This window comes from Mustela putorius, unplaced genomic scaffold (assembly GCF_011764305.1).
Source record: "Mustela putorius furo isolate JIRA1106 unplaced genomic scaffold, ASM1176430v1.1 tig00000174_pilon_pilon_pilon, whole genome shotgun sequence".
In the NCBI taxonomy this organism is placed as follows: domain Eukaryota; kingdom Metazoa; phylum Chordata; class Mammalia; order Carnivora; family Mustelidae; genus Mustela; species Mustela putorius.
The window spans coordinates 40442296-40460975 of NW_025421304.1; the positions used below are offsets into that span (position 1 = coordinate 40442296).

The 18680-nt window shown below is 55.1% G+C and overlaps 1 protein-coding gene across 3 annotated transcripts; it reads left to right on the plus strand.

Moving 5' to 3' along the window:
* Positions 1-52: 52 nt before the first annotated feature.
* KLHL36 (kelch like family member 36) lies at positions 53-18067 on the plus strand. 3 transcript variants are annotated; one of them, XM_045076379.1, is made up of 5 exons: positions 53-182; positions 2768-2846; positions 8258-9331; positions 10856-11013; positions 12864-18067. In XM_045076379.1, exons 2-5 carry the CDS (start codon positions 2784-2786, stop codon positions 13417-13419), a joined length of 1851 nt encoding a protein of 616 aa, XP_044932314.1. In that variant the 5' UTR covers positions 53-182; positions 2768-2783; the 3' UTR covers positions 13420-18067. The 3 variants fall into 3 exon arrangements, with proteins under 3 accessions (XP_044932314.1, XP_004753942.1, XP_004753941.1); XM_004753885.3 differs by lacking the exon at positions 53-182 and adding an exon at positions 534-552; XM_004753884.3 differs by lacking the exon at positions 53-182 and adding an exon at positions 573-1048.
* The last annotated feature ends 613 nt before the right edge of the window (positions 18068-18680 follow it).

Below are 18680 nucleotides of genomic sequence, written 5' to 3' on the forward strand. Positions count from 1 at the left end.
CCTCGCGGCCGCCGCCATTGGCCGCGCGCGCCGCCTCCGCCCTCGGCCTCGCACTTCCTGGCGGAGCCATGGCTGCGCAGCCGGCCGGCCCCTGGACTCCCGCGCCCCGGCCCCGCCGCCGCGCCCGCCCGGTCCCGCCGCCGCCAGGGGTCCCCGCGCCGCTCCCGTAGCGCGCCCTCCAGGTGGGCCTCCGCGCGCGCGTCGCGGGGTCGGGGTCGGGGGCCCGGGCGGGGGGCGCCCACCCTGGCGAGCGGGGAGCCCCGGCCGCGCCGCCCCCTCTCCCTCCCGGCGTCCCCGGGTGCTGGGGGGACGCGGCGGGAGGGGGAACCGCAGGTGAGACAGGTGCGGCCTGCGCGGCCCGGCCCGCGCGGCCCAGGTGAGTGTCCCCGCGGGCCGCCGCGGGCGCCGGCCGGGCCGCGATCCGACTCCGCCTCCCTCCGCCGCCTCGCCGCCGGCTCGAGCCTGCCCGGCGGCCGTTGTGCCGACAGTTCGGCCCGGGGGTGCGGGCGCGGGTGCGGGCGAGCGGCCGCGGCGCCGCGAGACCCGGGGCTGGTGAGTCGCTGCGGCGTCCGAGTCCGTTTCCCGATCGCCGGGGTCGGCAGGTTCAGGCCAGAAGCCGGGAAGCGGCGCGCAGAGCAGGCTCCCCGGGGACCCTCCGTCCGGATGTCGCCTCTGTTCCCGTGTTTACTCAGAGACCTGTTAACGCGGAACCCGGCATCGCCCCTGCCTCTGTGGATGGCCTTGACCCCTTCGTCTGCCTCCGCCGGGAAGCACGGGAGGCGGCTGACACCCAGCGCTCCTGCGCGCGTTGGCCCCAAACCGCTTGCCCCGAGACAAAAGGGAGCCTCCAGCAGGGGAAACTCTCTCAAGAAATCTTGGCCTAGAAACGAAAGCTTTCATCGCAGAGAGGGAACCTGAGCCCTGGCTGGCTGCGGGGTGGTGGGGAGAGAGGGACCTGCTGCTTTCTGGGGTGTGACCTTGGGCGGGCCTCTCTAGCACCTGAGCCTGGGCGTCGGCGGTGATCGCGCACCTGTCTCAGAGAGTGAAGGTAGTACGGCCCGCAGGCACTGCGTGAATATTGGCTTCCTGCCCTTCCCTCCTGGACCCCCCTGGCAGCCCCCAGGCCGTTAGGTCAGAAGGGACCGGGTGCTACAGCTGGCCTTTGTCACAAAGTTGCACGTTTGTCAAGAAAAAGCTGGTTGTCCTTTCCTTTCCCCAGGGAGCTGGACAGGATGCGCTGTGCCCCAGGTTACTCCCTTGGAAATGCTGGAGCCCCCACCCCCACCTCGGTGTGACCCCCATTATCTTGACACAGTGCTTGCTTCTTGTGACATTGTTTTATTAGCCAAGGCTGTTTGTTCAGTAGGTAACAAATGGACTCTTCGTAACTCAGAGAACAGGGGGAAATATTCCTCCTTAAACCCAGCCTGTAACATGTAGCTGGCATAGTCCTTCCTCTGTGCTCCTAAACACCACCCCCCCCCCCCCCCGTGGTCCCCCAAAGCCTGGCTCTGTGCTATTATTAGTGAATTAGTTGGCATTTCGAAGCGGGAAGAAACTTCCATGTTGCCTGATACTCCAGCCCATCCCATAGAGATGATTATGAGGTCTAGAGAGGTAGATGTAACCATTCAGTTTTATACTGGACGTTCTAGGCAGGACGTACTGCCTGTAGGCATGCTTTTTTTTTTTTTTTTTTTTTTAAAGATTTTATTTATATGGCAGAGAAATCATAGGCAGGCAGAGAGAGAGGGGGAAGGAAGCAGGCTCCCCGCCGAGCAGAGGGCCCGATGCCAATCCCAGGACCCTGGGACCATGACCTGAGCTAAAGGCAGAGACTTTAACACGCTGAGCCACCCACGAACCCCACTTTTTTTTTTTTTTTTAAATGGACAGGCAGGGTAGCTTGGGGGTTGAGAGCAAGGATGCCTCCCTGGTTGTAGTCCCACCGCGCAGCTCCTTCCTGTGTGACGCTGGGCAAGTGACCATGTCACGATCAGCTTTCTCCTCCATAAGCAGAATAATAGTTCTGGCCTCCTGAGGGTTTGGGGGGCATTAAATCAGTGAAGACCTAGGAGTGCACTTGTAGGAAAACCCCTGTGTCTAGAATGTGACTGTATTTCTTTTGTGGTTGTCATCACTGCATCACAGCCTGGCCTTTGCTGTAATATTTTAAAAGTAAGAGACTCCCGAGCCCTGGGCCACAGTGAGCAGAGCTTGTGGGTAAAGGGCGCACGTCTGCCCACTTTGAAGCTGGACGGGCTTAGGTTGAGATTCCCTGCCGTTTACCAGCTTTGTGACCTGGAGCCCAGTGTCCTCACCTGTGAACGGGATGTGACCTTAGCCTGGTGGAGTAGTTGGGCTCAAATGAGATCACACACATACATCCCTTAGCCATGTTCCTGGGTCCCAGTCCAGGCTTTGAAATGGTAACTATTGTCATTATAATTTAGATCCAGCCCAAGGCTTCCAAGAAGAAGAAGGCCTCCTCCGGATCCCGCAGATATTTGTGGGACAAGGCCTAAAAGACGCAACGTCAGGTTTTAGTTTATAAATGAACAAGGTTAGATGCTCCATCTGATTCTCATTCTAACCTGATTTTTTCCAACTCTGTGTCCGAGAGCTCTTGACAGTCAGTATACGGTCTTCTCTCCCTCCTTGCTCCTGTGGCCGCACCCTGGCTGTGGCTGAGCTCCCAGCAGAGCTGTGATTCCTGAATGGCCTCGGGTTTGGTCTCCGATGCTCAGAGATCCTGTTCTCATTCCAGGGCTGCGGTCTCTTCTATGATGGAGGGAAGCCGGCAGACGCGAGTGTCACGGCCCTACAAGATCAGCGAGTCCTCCAAGGTCTGTGAGTGGGGGCTCGCCGCGTGCGCAGGACGCCTTAGCAGTATGGCGTTTTTCTGATGAGTTCGTGCCTGACAGACTGATTTTCTGTCCCTTCGCGGGGGTGGTGGTAATCTCCTTAATGACGAATCGGGGAGGTAGCAGGAGCACGGAATGGAGAACGTGCCCTAAACTCAGAGGAGTAGGAGGTGGAGGGGGGACATTAGAACTAGACCTTGACCCATTAGTTCTTTGCCTCAACCTGAAGACGTGGCTGGGACGAAAGAAAAGCCACGGCATGTCTGTCCCCACATGGGGCTCAGGAAACTCCCAAGGACACATTCATTGACAAGCCAGTCACCCACCTCATAGTGGGGGCAACATGTTGCCTGCCTGGCTGTTAAGGGCCCAGAATTTTCCCCCAGTCGTGACTTGCTGGGACCCTACGAGCAAGTGAGGGTGTGTTCCCCAGGGCCAGGTTACCAAACTGTGCTGTACTGGCCACATCAGGATCACCCCAGGAGATGGTGAGGGGAAAAGTATGGAATTAGAAATGCATATGCCCCACTCCATCCCTAACTGGCTAAATTAAAATGTGAGAGTAGGACTGGGAATCTATACCATCAGTAGACTCTTCACATGGCTGGGAGCAACCCCTGTCCCCCAAAGTACTAGACATAAGGATTGGGGGATCGATTTGCAAGGCAATCTCTGTTTACATCTGTCCCTCTCTAAATATTAACAACACCCTCTTTTCTTTTAAAATGGCTCTCTTGGAGATTAATAAATGCTATGGTTACCTTAGATCATACCTTTTCCTTTTTTTTTTTTAAGAGATTTTATTTATTTGACAGTGAGAGAGTGCGTACAAGCAGGGGAGAGGGAGAAACAAGCTCCCCACTGAGCAGGGAGTCCGATGTGGGGCTCGATTCCAGAACCCTGGAATCATGACCTGAGCCAAAGGCAGTTGCTTAACCAGCTGAGCCCCCCCCAGGTGCCCCCAGATCACGCATTTTCAATGCAGCCGCTATTGCTCCCAAGGGGCCAAAATTGGTCCTTGGAGGTGCAGAAAGGATCCTACTCTTTTGTGTGTGTGTGATTAGAGCACAGCTATGCATACGGTTCATGCGCAGATATGCAGAATATATGTGGTCTTTAAATTGCACAGGAACTGTTAGGAAAAATAAGCTTACAAGACTGGAAAAAAGATTAAGGAACAGCACTTTACAAAGAGAGTTGTGAGCAGCCTTTAGACTTGAGGGGAAAAAAGGGGCAGAGATTGTGCAGCTGTGCATGATAGGAAACCGGAGTGTAATTTTCAGGAGAAGTTGGTTCTCCAGAGAAGTGGGCTCCTGTTTCCGTGCGAGTTCCCGGGAAGGCTCTTGCCAAGCCCGGCTTTATCCGCTGTGAAAACCCAGAGCTGTCTGGAGACTGTTTCAAAGAGGCTTTGTTTCGGACCATGGCCACCGAGACAGGGTAGCTTTCTCAGTGTGATAGTGCTAGAAGTCTTTGTCCCTTAAAGCCACATCCTGAGTTTGTTTCTGTCTGAACCTATCCCTTGGTTAGATGGTATTTAAGCTTCTAACTTTTTGTATTAGAGAAAGAGCCCAAATGGTAAGTGTATCTTCAGTTTTCCAGACGTTAACACATCAGTGTAGCCAGCACCTGTCCCGGTCTCCAGCTTCCAGGACTGGAGTTTTGTCTGCCCTGGAACTTCATGTAAATGGGACCCAGGGGGGTGGGTACGCCCATGTACCTGGCTCCTTTCACTGGTTAGTCCGCTTCCGAGGCTTGCTGTGGTGGACAGGGAGGTGGTTCCTTCCCAGGGCACTAACATCTTCTCTTCTGTGACGGCCACTGTTCATTTTTCTGCTCTGAAATGTCTTCATCCATTTTAATGGTGATTTTTTTTTTTTTAATATGAAATACCCCTTTCTAGCATTCTGTCTGGGTTTGCTACTGAGTGGCTGTGTTCCTTCACCCGCCGTTGATGAAGGCACTAAAATGGGAAATAAATGAATGAACAGGATTAAATACCATCAACGAATGTAGGGGTTGGGCCTTCCAAATTACAGAAAACGCTGCGAGACTGTTACTAATGTCCCTTTAAAATTGGGAAGTCACGTTTGTCTGGTTTTTTTCCCCTCAAAAGTTTTCATCTCTGCAGCTGCATGAAAATGACCAGAAACGGGGGTTGTAGTTGAGACCCAGGTGAAGGGTGGAGTGTGCCTACTTAGCATGGAGACCCAGTTTTAGAGAGAGGGGCTGCCCTGCTCCCTACTCCGGGGAGCAGATGGTCCCCTCGGCAGCTGTCATCTGGGGTTGTCCCCACCCCCCCGCCGCTCGGGGGGCTGTTTCTCTTTTCACACTGCAGATGGGGGTCCTGTGTACACCCATTTAAGTGTGGTGGTTCTGTGTCCCCACCAGCTTAGAGACTGGGCAGCCCGCCCACTCGATGCTCCTCGCTTCTCGGGATTTGGAGCCTTTGCCGTCACGAGTTAGCCTGCACTGCCATAGTGCTTTTATCCTTCCTTCCTCGGTTGCACGCCCAAGAGGGGCCCCCAAGCCAGGATCCCAGGCCCTTTCCTGCTTCATTAGAAGCCCAAACCAAGGGCGCCTGGGTGGCTCAGTGGGTTAAGACTGTACCTTCGGCTCAGGTTATGATCCCAGGGTCCTGGGATCAAACCCCACATTGGGTTCTCTGCTTGGCAGGGAGCCTGCTTCCTGTCCTCTCTCTCTGCCTGCCTCTCTGCCTACTTGTGATCTCTGTCTGTCAAATAAATAAAACCTTAAAAAAAGAAGAAGAAGAAGCCTAAAGCAGCCCAGCCTGTTGCACTCTCTCTGCCAGTGACCAGAATAGACCGAGAGACCGTGTGTGGGACCTCAGAGAAACTGTCCTGTAATGTAACAGCCATAGAGCCTGGCTCTCGGTGCTTGGAAGGGAAAGAAGCTTTGGACAATATGGGTATGGTGTCCTCAGCGGAGTGTGAGAACATGGCCCGCGCCTGTGGTCTAGATGGGGTGGTTGGTGTGGGAAGTGGCCGGACCAGGCGGGGACCGGAGGGAAGGAAAGTACTGCTGTCACAGATGCGTGGGAGGCAGGAGGCAGAGAAGAGATGAGACCCACGCCATAGGGCATGGCTTGATAGGGGACCTGCCGGAACTCGGGGAGCCCTCAGCCCATCTTCCCTCGCCTGCACCCACTTCCCCTTGCAGGCTTAAAGCCCAGCCAGCCCTTGCCTCAGGCACCCTCAAACAGGCCGGTGACCTCGCGGATGTGTTTGGATGGCCTTGGTCTCCCTGTGCAGAATTTTGTGGTCGTTCCAAGGTCAACAAAGCAAGCAGCAGACAGATCCTGAATGCCTGGAGCCTCACTGGCTTCCACGAGTAGAGGAGCTGCTGTCTCGGTCTGATGCGTCTTTGCCTCCTCCAAAGCACATGGCAGGACCACAGCCCTCAGTCCATGTCTCCCAACTGGAATTGCTAGAATTTATCCATTTAATTGTTCATATTAATTATTTTGTTAATTCTGCCATTGTGTGATGGTGAAAAGTTTGGGCTCTTGAATCATACCTAGTTTTAAATCCCAGCTGTGCCACTCAGTCACTGTGGGGCTTTGGGCAAGTTTCCTCATCTCTCTGAGCCTCAGTTTTCCTCATCTGGGAAATGGGCATTGTAACAGCCCTTCCCTAAAGGGTCATCATGACCCTTGAATGAGCGAGGGCACAGCGTGGGACACATCTAAGCCCTGCCCTGGGAGAAGACCATGCTCCTGCATATTCACGATTTCTCTCTTTTAGTCTCGGTGACGACTAGTGAAGCCATGTTTCTGAAAGGAGGAGCCCCAGATCCCCTTATTCTGGAAGCATTGCAGAGTCTCTGGGACCAGACACATCCCTGGATCATCAGTAGAAGTGGAGGCGGGCGGTGGGGGGGGGGGGGGGTTGTCCCTGAAGCATGGCTGGGTGCCGAGCACTTTTTAATAGAGAGCAGTCTTCGTCTGGGTGTGAGGCTTTGGTGGGCACTCCAGCTGTCCTGGAAGCAGCTCCGTGCCACAGTGTTTCCTGAGCTCCCCTTCCTGACTGCGAAGTGCCCTCTTCTCACTCGTGACACTGGGAAGTGGGGACTGAGAAGCTACTGTGGTTTCCCGAGACCACAAGCTAGTGAGTAGCAGAGCTGGGATTCAAACCCAGATTCTGTCTGAGTGTAGACTAGGCTGCCCGGAGCCACTTCACCTTTCTGATAGGACAGCAGGTTTTTCTCTTCTTCCTTTTTTAAATTAACATGTATCCTCGGTTGCAGAGGCACAGGTCTATGATTTATCAGTCTTACGTAATACCCGGTGCTGTTCCGTTACGTGTCCTCCTTAAAGGACAGCAGGTTTGGGACGCCTGGGTGGCTCAGTTGGTTAAGCAGCTGCCTTCGGCTCAGGTCATGATCCCAGCGTCCTGGGATCGAGTCCCACATCGGGTTCCTTGCTCCGCAGGGAGCCTGCTTCTCCCTCTGACTCTGCCTTCCACTCTGTCTGCCTGTGCTTGCTCTCACTCTCTCTCTCTCTTACAAATAAATAAATAAAATCTTTAAAAAAAAAAAAAAAAAGGACAGCAGGTTTGACACCTGTTTGTTCAGGACCCACAGTAAGAAAGAAAGGGGGCAGAGAGAGAAGAAAGAAACGTTCCAGGAATTCTATTTAGAAAGAAGAGAGGAAGGATGAGAGACAGAGAAGGTAAGACTTTCAGAATTGTGTATCTAATGAGAGAAAGTAGAGAGGAAGGGAATGCTAGTCAGTTCTCAGGAACTGCACCTGATATACCACATGTTTTTTAAAAGATTTTATTTATTTATTTATTTATTTATTTATTTATCTGACAGATCACAGGTAGGCAGAGAGGCAGGCAGGGGGGTGGGGGAAGCAGGCTCCCTGCTGAGCAGAGAGCCCGATGCTGGGCTCGATCCCAGGACTCTGGGATCATGACCTGAGCCGAAAGCAGAGGCTGTAACCCACTGAGCCACCCAGGGGCCCTGATATACCACATTTTTTTAAAAAAGATTTTATTTTTAAGTATTCTCTACACCCAACCTGGGACTTGAACTCCCAACCCTGAGATCAAGAGTCTCCTGCTTCTCGGACTGAGCGAGCTAGCCGCCCTGTTAGGACTGCCTTTGAAAAGAAAGAAGGAAAGCTGCAGCACACACACACACACACACACACACACGCACACACACATACACACCCTCATTCCCTGCAGGCTCTCTGACCTGCCGTTCTTTTCTCTTTCCCTGTGCTGTACGTAAGTGCTGGTTGTGGAGCACCACACGGACCCCGGGACCTCGCGGCTGGGAGCAGGGGCGTGGCGGGGGAAGGGTTGGCATGCTCCCCCCACCCCCACCCCGCGGTGAGCAGACCCCCTGAGCTGTGCTCTCCTCCGCAGGTGTACCGCTGGGCCGAGCACCCGAGTACGGTGCTGCAGCGGCTCAACGAGCAGCGTCTCCGCGGGCTCTTCTGCGACATCGTCCTGGTGGCGGACGAGCAGCGCGTGCCAGCCCACCGCAACCTACTGGCCGTGTGCAGCGACTACTTCAATTCCATGTTCACCATCGGCATGCGCGAGGCCTTCCAGAAGGAGGTGGAGCTCGTTGGCGCCTCGTACATCGGGCTCAAGGCCGTGGTGGACTTCCTGTACGGCGGGGAACTAGCGCTGGACGGCGGCAACATTGACTACATCCTGGAGACGGCGCACCTGCTGCAGATCTGGACGGTGGTGGACTTCTGCTGCGAGTACCTGGAGCAGGAGGTCAGCGAGGAGAACTACCTGTACCTGCAGGAGCTGGCCTCCATCTACAGCCTCAGGCGGCTGGACGCCTTCGTCGACGGCTTCATCCTGCGCCGCTTCGGCACGCTGTCCTTCACGCCCGACTTCCTGCAGAACGTGTCCGTGCAGAAGCTGTGCGCCTACCTGGGCAGCAGCGAGGTGCAGCGCGAGTGCGAGCACGACCTGCTGCGGGCCGCCCTGCAGTGGCTCACGCAGCGGCCCGAGCGCGAGGCCCACGCCTTCCAGGTGCTGGAGAACATCCACTTCCCGCTCATCCCCAAGAACGACCTGCTGCATCGCGTCAAGCCGGCCGTATGCTCGCTGCTGCCGCGGGAGGCCAACTGCGAGGGCTTCATCGAGGAGGCGGTGCGCTACCATAACAGCCTGGCGGCCCAGCCCGTGCTGCAGACCAAGCGCACGGCGCTGCGCACCAACCAGGAGCGGCTGCTGTTCGTGGGCGGCGAGGTGTCCGAGCGCTGCCTGGAGCTCAGCGACGACACCTGCTACCTGGATGCCGCCAGCGAGCAGTGGGTCAAGGAGACACCCCTGCCGGCCCGGCGGAGCCACCACTGCGTCGCCGTGCTGGGGGGGTTCATCTTCATCGCCGGCGGCAGCTTCTCCCGGGACAATGGAGGGGATGCGGCATCCAATCTTCTTTATAGGTATGACCCCCGCTGTAAACAGTGGATCAAGGTGAGATTAAAGCCGGATTACTTCTTTACTCTTGACGACTTTCGGTCGCTTAACCTAGCTTTGACTGCCCCCCCCCCGCCCCTTCCCCTCCCCTTACCACCGCCCCAGGCCTGGGCCACCATCCTGTTTGGGCCTGATGATCAAGGGACAAGCACCCGTGGTTCCCGTGCTTCCCCGTGCCCGCACCCCACACGGGGCTCCCGCGCGCCGCTCGGCCGCTGTCTGCAGGCTCGGTCACCATCTGGAGTGGAGCTTGCTTGATAGAATGTTCTGGGGCTGCAGAAGTGCTCCCAGCCCACGCCCGCCGATAACCTAGTGCCCAGCCACATGTGGCGATTGAGTGCTCAGAATGTGGCCAGTGGGACTGAAACACCGAGTTCTCTGTTTATTTCCTTTTAACTGATTTATGTCCAAGTGGAAACGGCCACACGAGGCTAGCGGCCGCCGTGCCGGGCAGTGCCGGTCTAGAGGTTTGACCCGGAGTTCAGACCTCGTTCCCTTGTCTGAGAGTCTCCCTGGAGCTCCCCTCCTTGGGAAGGGTTTGGAGCTCCTTGAGGGTGGTCACCAAGGCTCCCGCCTGCCAGCAGGTGTTGCACGTTCTGGGGTGTGTGGCTGTTGGCCACAGAATTGAGTTCAGCCCCGGCTTGCTAAGTCAGAGCTGTGGATTTCAGACTTGTCCTTGCCCTGCGGATTTCTGCTTCTGCCTCTGGAGACGGGGTGGGAGGGCATATCCTTCTAAGGTCCGAGGCTGCTTGGCGCTCAGGGCGATTGGCAAGCGCCTGGCACAGGGGAGGTGGGCCCTTCTCTCCCAAACACTGCCACAGGCCACCACCCTAGAAAGTCAGTCTTTCTACCCACACATCAGTGTTTTTATTTAACTTGGTGGGTTTTTTTGTTTTTATTTTCTGGGCACAAAACTCAGAATGGACTCCGATGACCTTTCTGTTTTATTCTCAAAAAATAAAAATCTGAAACCCACCCCCCCCCCCAAACTAGAAAGTGGCTCCCAGCTCTGGAGCCCGTGCTTAGCAGGTTTGTAGCGGGGACAACCTGAAGTCCTCCGGGACTGTGTTCATTTCTGTGTTGTGCCTACGTTATTTAAAAAAAAAAAAAAAAAAAATCTGGTCTTCTGCTTTATAGTTTCCCATTGATTGCTGTTAACATGCTGGCACTCAGCATTAATTTGAAAAGTATCTGATGTGGGGAAGAGTAAAAGGAAAGATGAAACTGGGTGTTCCGTGAAACTCAAGTCCACGAGGTCAGCCATGTGGCCAGATGAGTTAGGGAAACCGTGTTCTCCATTCCCTCCTTGGGGACTTGCAGTGCCCGGGGGTTCTGGGAGCTATGAGAAGTCCCTCTCAAGAGCCTCCCCATGCTTCAAGTTCATCCATCTTCCTTCTCCGAAACACACTTGGCCACCGCTTGACCCTCCTGGGCTGTGTGTTCCATAGAACTTCTGGGAATGCTCACTGTTGATGTCGTCCGGGTCTGGGCAAGGGAAGGTACAGGTGTCCCCCTCCGCAGGTGGCTTCCATGAACCAGCGCCGCGTGGATTTCTACCTGGCCTCCATCGAAGACATGCTGGTGGCTGTCGGTGGCCGGAACGAGAATGGAGCTCTTTCTTCAGTGGAGACGTACAGCCCCAAGACCGACTCCTGGTCCTACGTGGCTGGCTTGCCCAGGTGATGGGGGACTCTGTGGTGGTCTCCTCCAATAGGGATGACTTGGTCCACCTCGTTTTCTAGATATTTTGATCTTTATTCCAGAAAAAAATCTCTGGGCTTGTAAATAACCGTGAGCAGAACGTGGGGACAGAGGGCATGTCGGTGACCGGGCAGGGCTCTGGTCTCTGACCATCCGGGTGCGGGGGTCAGCTCTGCCGATCAGGTGGCTCTCCCTCCATGTCCGAGTCTGTTCGCTTCCGGAGTTTCAGGGAGAGGGTATCAAGTTCAGACATCGAGGGCTTTCCGAGGAACGTCCCTGAGTGTGGGCTTGGGTTCTGAGAGGTGACAGATGTGTGACACGAGTCAGTGTCCTCCCCTGGGTCTCTCCTGCTTCATCTATACAGCGGGTGTGTTCACACCTGCCCCACAGGGCTGTCAGGGCGAGAAGCCCCTACACATGGCACCAGCATCGGGGAGTGCCCTGGGGCTTGGGGTCCTTCTCCGTCGCCCCGCCGGAGCAGCGCTGGTCCTCATCATGGATCCAGCAGAGCATGCTTGCCGCTGGTAGTAACTGAACCTGCAGCTCGCTCTGCGAACAGACTTGCTGTGGGTCCGGGGCAGCCACCTTGCACGGGTCCCCGGGAGCTAGCAGGGCACACGAGCGCCCACGTACTTTGTCATGCAAACCAAGGTGGCAGCGAGCGGGGAAGGTTAGGCGTGTGAACACCGACCGTGTTGGAGGCAGACCAAAACCTGTGGCCTCCCTGGGTTTAGGTACTGTTTTTTGTCACCCGATTTCACAGGTGGAGGAGTGAGGCTTCACGGTAGTGGTTAAGAGCGTCTGCTGCCGTCTGGGCCGGCCGGTGTCACTATGTACCTAAACGCCACAACCACTTGGGTTTTTTCTTTCTAAACGGGCCTGAGCCGTACGAGGTTGGAGGAAATGTGGCCCGCGATGCCGTGCTCGTTGGTGTGTGTGTGTAACGGCACCTCGGTGAACCCGCAGCCCTACCGAGAGCTGCCTGGGGCTGCCCTCCCAGCTGCTCCCCTCCCGCAGCCCCGAGCCGCCACGCAGCCGCGCTCCTCCGTCCCCTCCCCTGCTCCTGTCCCCTGTGTTTGCACTTGGGTTTTGTTCTTTACTTTTTGGTTATTACCCGAACTGCATTTTTTCGAGAAAACTGAACATTGAGCAGAAGGTACAGATGTTCCCATCGACCTTCCCCTTGGAACCTACTCCCCCCCGCACCCCGTTGGTGGCATCCTGAAGTGGTGAGCTACATTTGCTACAGCCCCGAGGGGCCACATTACCTGGGGGGCTGCCCCGAGTGAGGGCTCACGGTCCGGTCTGTGCTGTATGTTCTGTGGCTCGGGACAGAAGTGTGGCGACACGTGTCACACAGAGCATCTCTTGTGCTCCGCAGTCCGTGCCGCCCTTACCGCGAGCCCCTCCTGTCGTCTCCAGAATGTCAGAGTTGAATTGTACTTTGGTTCTTGTTTGAGCAGGGGCCTGTGTGTGCCTCGATGGCACAGCCTCGTGGTTTTCCGGAAGGAGCAGCCTCGTCTTTCTCCCCGCCCCTGCCCCTGGGGAAGCGGAGCGTGAGGCAGAGCCCCATGGCCTGGGGAGCCTGTTTCCCCACCCGGCTGGGCCCCGCCTTACCTAGTGACAGCTGTCGTCTGTGAGGCGGGCACAGGCTGCCTGCCCCCTGTGTGGTCCCCTCAAGTCCCCACCGCCCCCCCTCTTCCCCAGAGAGTGGGTCGTCCCACTTTTGCAGAACAGAAGAGTGCAGGCCCGGCGCCGGGAGGCCCAGCCCGGGCCCAGCGCTGAGCCCCCTCTGTCTCTGCCCGCCCCCTGCCCCGTCCCTCCACAGGTTCACCTACGGCCACGCGGGCACCATCTACAAGGACTTCGTGTACATCTCCGGGGGCCACGACTACCAGATCGGCCCATACCGCAAGAACCTGCTGTGTTACGACCACCGCACGGACGTGTGGGAGGAGCGGCGGCCCATGACCACGGCGCGCGGCTGGCACAGCATGTGCAGCCTCGGCGACACCATCTACTCCATCGGCGGCAGCGACGACAGCGTGGAGTCCATGGAGCGCTTCGACGTGCTGGGCGTCGAGGCCTACAGCCCGCAGTGCAACCAGTGGACCCGCGTGGCGCCCCTGCTGCAGGCCAACAGCGAGTCGGGGGTGGCGGTGTGGCAGGGCCGCATCTACATCCTGGGCGGCTACAGCTGGGAGAGCACCGCCTTCTCCAAGACCGTGCAGGTGTACGACCGCGAGAAGGACACGTGGGGCAAGGGCCCCGACCTGCCCAAGGCCATCGCCGGCGTGTCGGCCTGCGTGTGTGCCCTCAAGCCGCGGCTGGAGGACAAGAAGAAGAAGGGGAAGGGCAAGAGGTACCAGGACCGGGGCCAGTGACCCCACCCCCACCCCCACCAGCCCCGCCGCAGCGTCCAGGCCAACAGGACTTCGTAGCGTCCTGGAACCATGATGTACTTCTTAGCAGCTTTTCTTTCTTGTTTTTTTTATTTTTATTTTTATGATTCTTGGTATTTCTATGGTATCACAGTAACCGATTAAATATTCTATATAATTTTACATATTATCTTGCTTGACTGCTTAACCCTGGGCCCAGGCATGAACTAGCCCCTCATATCTGCGTAGGCGTTCTTCCCTCACCTCCCCGAGGGGGCCTCCTCCCCATCCCCCCCAAGGGTACCTGGGGCAGGGGTGACGTGAAATCTTGGCCCATGGCACTGGGGGCCCTGGTGGGGCCAGTTCAGAACCCCCAGTCCATGCCTCCCTCAGCTTGGCTGAACTGTTAGACGGATTCCTGGGCCCTGCCTCAGGATTATCCATCCTAAAACTACCAGCAGTAGGGGTACAGGGGGTGCTCCGAAGCTATAACCAGGTCGCGGGCAATGTCAAGTGCGTTCTTGTTAATGAGTGGGGACTCGGAGACCCTGACAGGGCAGGACCTGGGACTTCTCACCGGAGAGATGTTCCTGCCAGGATTTCCTGAGCTGGTGACTCTTGTTTCTGAGTTGTCCTGTCCCCCTGATGGGTAATCTTCCTTAATTCTAAAAGGGTCTAGGTAATCAAGAAACTGGAAAAAAAAAAAAAAAGGCATGAAACTCTTACATTTTTCTGTAATTTGTGCACTTTTTTCCCCCCAGAACCCACTTCTTAACTTACATTACTGAGACCCCCAAATCTGTTCATTTCTCAGGAAAGAAAAAGTGTCCATCCTAGAATTTGCTGTTGTTTTCTCTGGCTTAGCTCCAAGAAGCCCTCGATAGCCCCTCGGTGAGTGAGCCGAGCACACCTTTCTCCTGGAGGAGGATGTCAGGTACCCGCCCCACCCCCAAAACTCAGCCGTCCACTGCGAGGTCGTTTTGTGCTGCTGGGCAAATTCTGTAACAAGTCTTAGCTGTTCCCTCATTCATTGCACGGTGGGTCACAATCACTGCCGCCCAGGGCTCGGCTCCTTCAGTCCATATAAGCTGTTAATGTGCGTTGAGCACCTCCTGGGACGTGTGACCGCTCCGCGCTAACTCCCGCAGGTCTCACTACCAGGGTGTGCCCTAGGAGGAGAGCTGGGGACGGGGACTCCCACCCCAGCTCCTGTGGGCACGAGGATGGGGGAGGAGAAGTGCACTTGCTGAGGGAGGCGTTCCCGATCCAGCCTTGGCAAGGATCTCACTGCAGAGATGAGAATATCTCGAGATTTATTGTTAACCTTGGTACTAGACTCTGAATCTCCGTTAACGTAGTTACTTAAAAAAAAATGATCTCTTTACTGTACTTGCTTTCCTTCCCCTTGAAGGATTACTGTGATTTTGAGGGGCTTCGGCACTGAAATCTTCAGTACCTAAACCCGTCCCCTGTGTCGTTAGTGGGGTGAGCGGTCTGCTGACTTAGCTAGCTCTGTGCACGTGGAAGTCCCTAGAGGCTTACAAACTGTTGAGAGGTTCTGCCAGGCATGCAAACAATCAAACCAAAAACAAACTGTACACTCTTCTTGGAGCTCCACAATACTTCAGTGAATTAAAGGCTCTGAGAAGTCCCACGTTAACTGTTAACCTGCCATCACTCCACCATTGCCAAACTTCCCTGAGCCCGAAAGCCTTTTTTGTCTCCTGCCTTGTCCAGCCCTCCACAAACGTGTTTTGCAGAACTTCTGCCAACTTTGGATAGCTTACCCTCTTCCTATTCCAGGAAAAGTGTTGCTAGTAGAGGACCCTACAGAAGGCATGGAACCCGTGGTCTGTTCTCAGTCATGAACAAAGAGGTGGTGGTTTAACCGGAGTCCGGGGTCAGGTGGGGAAGAGCAGGTAGATTCCATGTGTGCTTTGGGGGAGCAGGATGGCTTTGACCTTGGGAAGAGGAGAGCTGCCCATTTTTAGCTCAAGCCAGCTCTTTTATTTCTGACTACCATGACGTGTCTGCAGACCAGGGTGCAGTGCTGGTCACAATTCAGATTCTCTTGTGCCTTGTGGACTCCGGACAATGTCTCGCATCTCCTCCTTCGTGCTGTCACTCTTGCCACCCTGAAGGCAGTTTGTCATTTGCATGGTTTAGACCCCAATATTGTTAAGGTTGAGAGGCTTCTTCCCATGGACTGGCTTCTCACGATCGTTGGTGGTTTCCCCGTGCTAAGGAATGTTGTCGAGCCCGTCGGTGTCTGTGGAAAGGAGCGTCACGACCAGGAGGCTCGGTGGTGGGAGCCGTGACAGGTCGCTGGCGTCCCGTGTTGTTAAGGTGGCAGCCGCCCTGCGGTGCTGTCCAGCAGAGAATGGGGGACAATGCTGCATAACCCAGATGGGCAGTTGGCTCAGGGCTGCAACCCAGCAGATGGCTGTTTGAGCAGCAGTAGCAGTGACACGGTTTCCAAGCCTGGTGACAGAGGTCGGGTTCTCGTAGACCGTCATCTTGAAATGCAGTGGCACCGTCTGCTGCCTTTGAGGACTTTGGAGAAGGCGGGGATCGTTTCTTTCGAGCTTTCAAGATAAGCATAGTGGGCTTTCCTACAGGTTTTTTGCGGGGGGTTCTCATTTTTAAAGAACTGGAGTTTCCGCTTCACATCAGCTATTTAGTTTTGAGTTTGGTCCTTACCCAAGTCTGGAAACCTGTTGGCCTAAGACGAAGATGTCATTCTAGAAGGGAGGGGAAAAGAGGGCGGGAGAGTTCGTGGTTCCTGCCCATGGTCTCCCTAAGGCTTGAATAGACAGAGGTTGTCTCAGTGACTTGCGTGCCCTTCTGGCTCTGGCTACTTCGGGATTTTTAACGTTTTAGTTGTTAAGTGGTCACATTTTAGCATTTTAGAAAGACTGCAGGGTAGGACTTTCAGATCTTGATCTGGGCAGAACACCTGGGTGTGTGAATATGTTCTGAAATACAATCACCGAAAAGCGGGTCTCCCAGTGACTTAGTAGAAAGCCCAGAGGCCAGCCCTAGGGGTGTTCAGTTTTGGGTGGAGACCCAAATGCCAAAGTGAGTGGGGTTCCCGTCCCTCCCCTGTGCTCCAGGGTCCCGCTCTGTGAGCTCGGGAGAGCTAACCTGCGGTTCAACATAGCTGGCCCCTCAGGGGACCTTCCAGCGCTTTGCAGCAGTGTGGGAAGTGGAAGGCCTCCACCCCCGCCCCGGGTAGACCTACCAGCTTCCCCTTTACCCTGCTGGTCCTCAGCAGTGGCTTAGCCCAGCACCCGCAGGAGGAGAAGCTCCAGGGCCTTCTGTCTCTCGGAGCTTCCCTGGAGTCTCGGGCAGTTCCAGCCTTGGCATCTTCAGAGGGGGAGGGGAGGGGGCCGTGTCCTGGCCTCCAGAGGAAACCTCTGGAGTGTAGGCCAGCTCCACTGGCCCTCGGAGATCCTGCCCTGCGCTTCTGCCAAGCCTGGCAGTTTTTAAAGTTTTTTGAAATGTTTTGATACTTTTTGATACCATTTGCTAATAACCGTTTTGTAGGTCGTTGCCAGGGTTTTCCACTTCCTGTTACCCCCTGCCCTGCCCCCAGCCCCTTGAGCTTGCACTAGACAGCAGGTGCCCTGGGGTCCGGGCCGGGGCCTCGCCCACCTCCAGTGGCTTTGTCTTGGATCTTCCTCTCCTCTGTGGCTGTGATCAGATACAACCCTTGAATTTTGTAAGGTCACGGGTCTCCCCTGCCAAGCCCCGCCTGGCCTATGACCGTGACCGTCTCAGGCCCCCAAGTGAGCAAGAGAGCACCGATTTGCCAAGAAGGCACTCTCGTTCCCCTAAGGTCCTCTTTGTTTCTCCCGAGGCTCCTACCTCAGCCGTGTGTGTGCACAGAGGTGAAACCATCCCTGAGGACTGACCCACATGTCGCCTTTCTCATACGGGTCATTGCTCAACCCCGGGCGTGCCTGGGTCCCTACCGGCTTCTGTCCACCCCTCTTAAAGACATTTTCAGCACCAACTCTGTAACAGCAAACCGCCCTGCACCTGATGGAACGACTCCCCTCAGCTTGGAGGCGAATTCCGCTCTGTTTGAACAGGAATAGAATTTATGGCTTCTGGGGGTGTGTTGGGGTCTCAAGAAATGGTGTCTTTCCATTGCCTCAGTTAAAAGAGGTAAACCGGTGTACGAATGTGGTGAAACGTGGCAGAGGGCATCCACCTTCGTGGCCGTTCTCTTTGAGAAAAGGAGCTCAGCTTCTCATAGGGACTTGATGCCACCTTCTTACGTTTGCTTGCGATGGAAGGCTGACTCAGATCCTTCGGGGTTAACTGAAGTCAGTCATTACCACCACCCCCTCGCCGCCCCCTCCCTTTCGAAATTAGTAAGATATTTGACGATTAAGCGATTTGTTGGGTATGTTCTGGCTACTAATGTTACCAAAATCTGTAATTGTGTGTATGTGTGTTTTAATCTGTTGCTTTTGTATTTGTAATTTTATGACACGCGAAGGTTTTCTGTGTCTTATCTCTTTTTAATTAATTTTCTGCACGTTGGTTTTTTTTTTTCCTTTGTTTTTAATTCCGTACAGAATATTCAGTTCTCAAAACACATTAAAATGATTTGCCTGCTAGGGTATGGTTTATTTTATAATTATATTCCTAGTCTTGTGTGGTTATTGTAATGATCTTCAGGCCTGTTTTTTCTGTCCGGTCGAAAAAGAACCCTTTGCATGTTAAGCCCAAATATAATTTGGAAATTAACCAGACTGCCTTTTAGTGCTGTGGGAAGCTGGGACATTTCGAGGCTGCTTTCATTGTGCTTCTAATTACTATATTTTGCCAGGAATTTCATTCAAATCCTTGATTGCAGGACGAGGTCTGTGACCTGAAATGAAGCTGTTTGCTTAAATTTGTGTCAGTTGGGGTAATTCGATTAGAGAAGAAAAACAGAAACCAAGGGAAACCTAGCTTATGGCAAGCAGTTTATTATCTTTATTGGAAAAATAGCGTAACATTTCTATAAGAACAGAGTTGGCTCCACGTCTGCTGAGGCCCAAGAAGGAAATGTGGCCCCGCGCTCGCCCCAGGGGTTTCACAACCAACCCCACCCCCCCACCCCCGCCCGCCCCAGCGGACAAGCCCAGTCAGAGTTGGGACACCTTTTCCCTGTACCTTTAGTAACTCAGCTTTGGGAGGTCGGAGGGAGGTCCCTGGCACGCCCGTTGCCCCTGGGCCTGGACCAGAATTTGCCTCTGAGCCAATGAGCT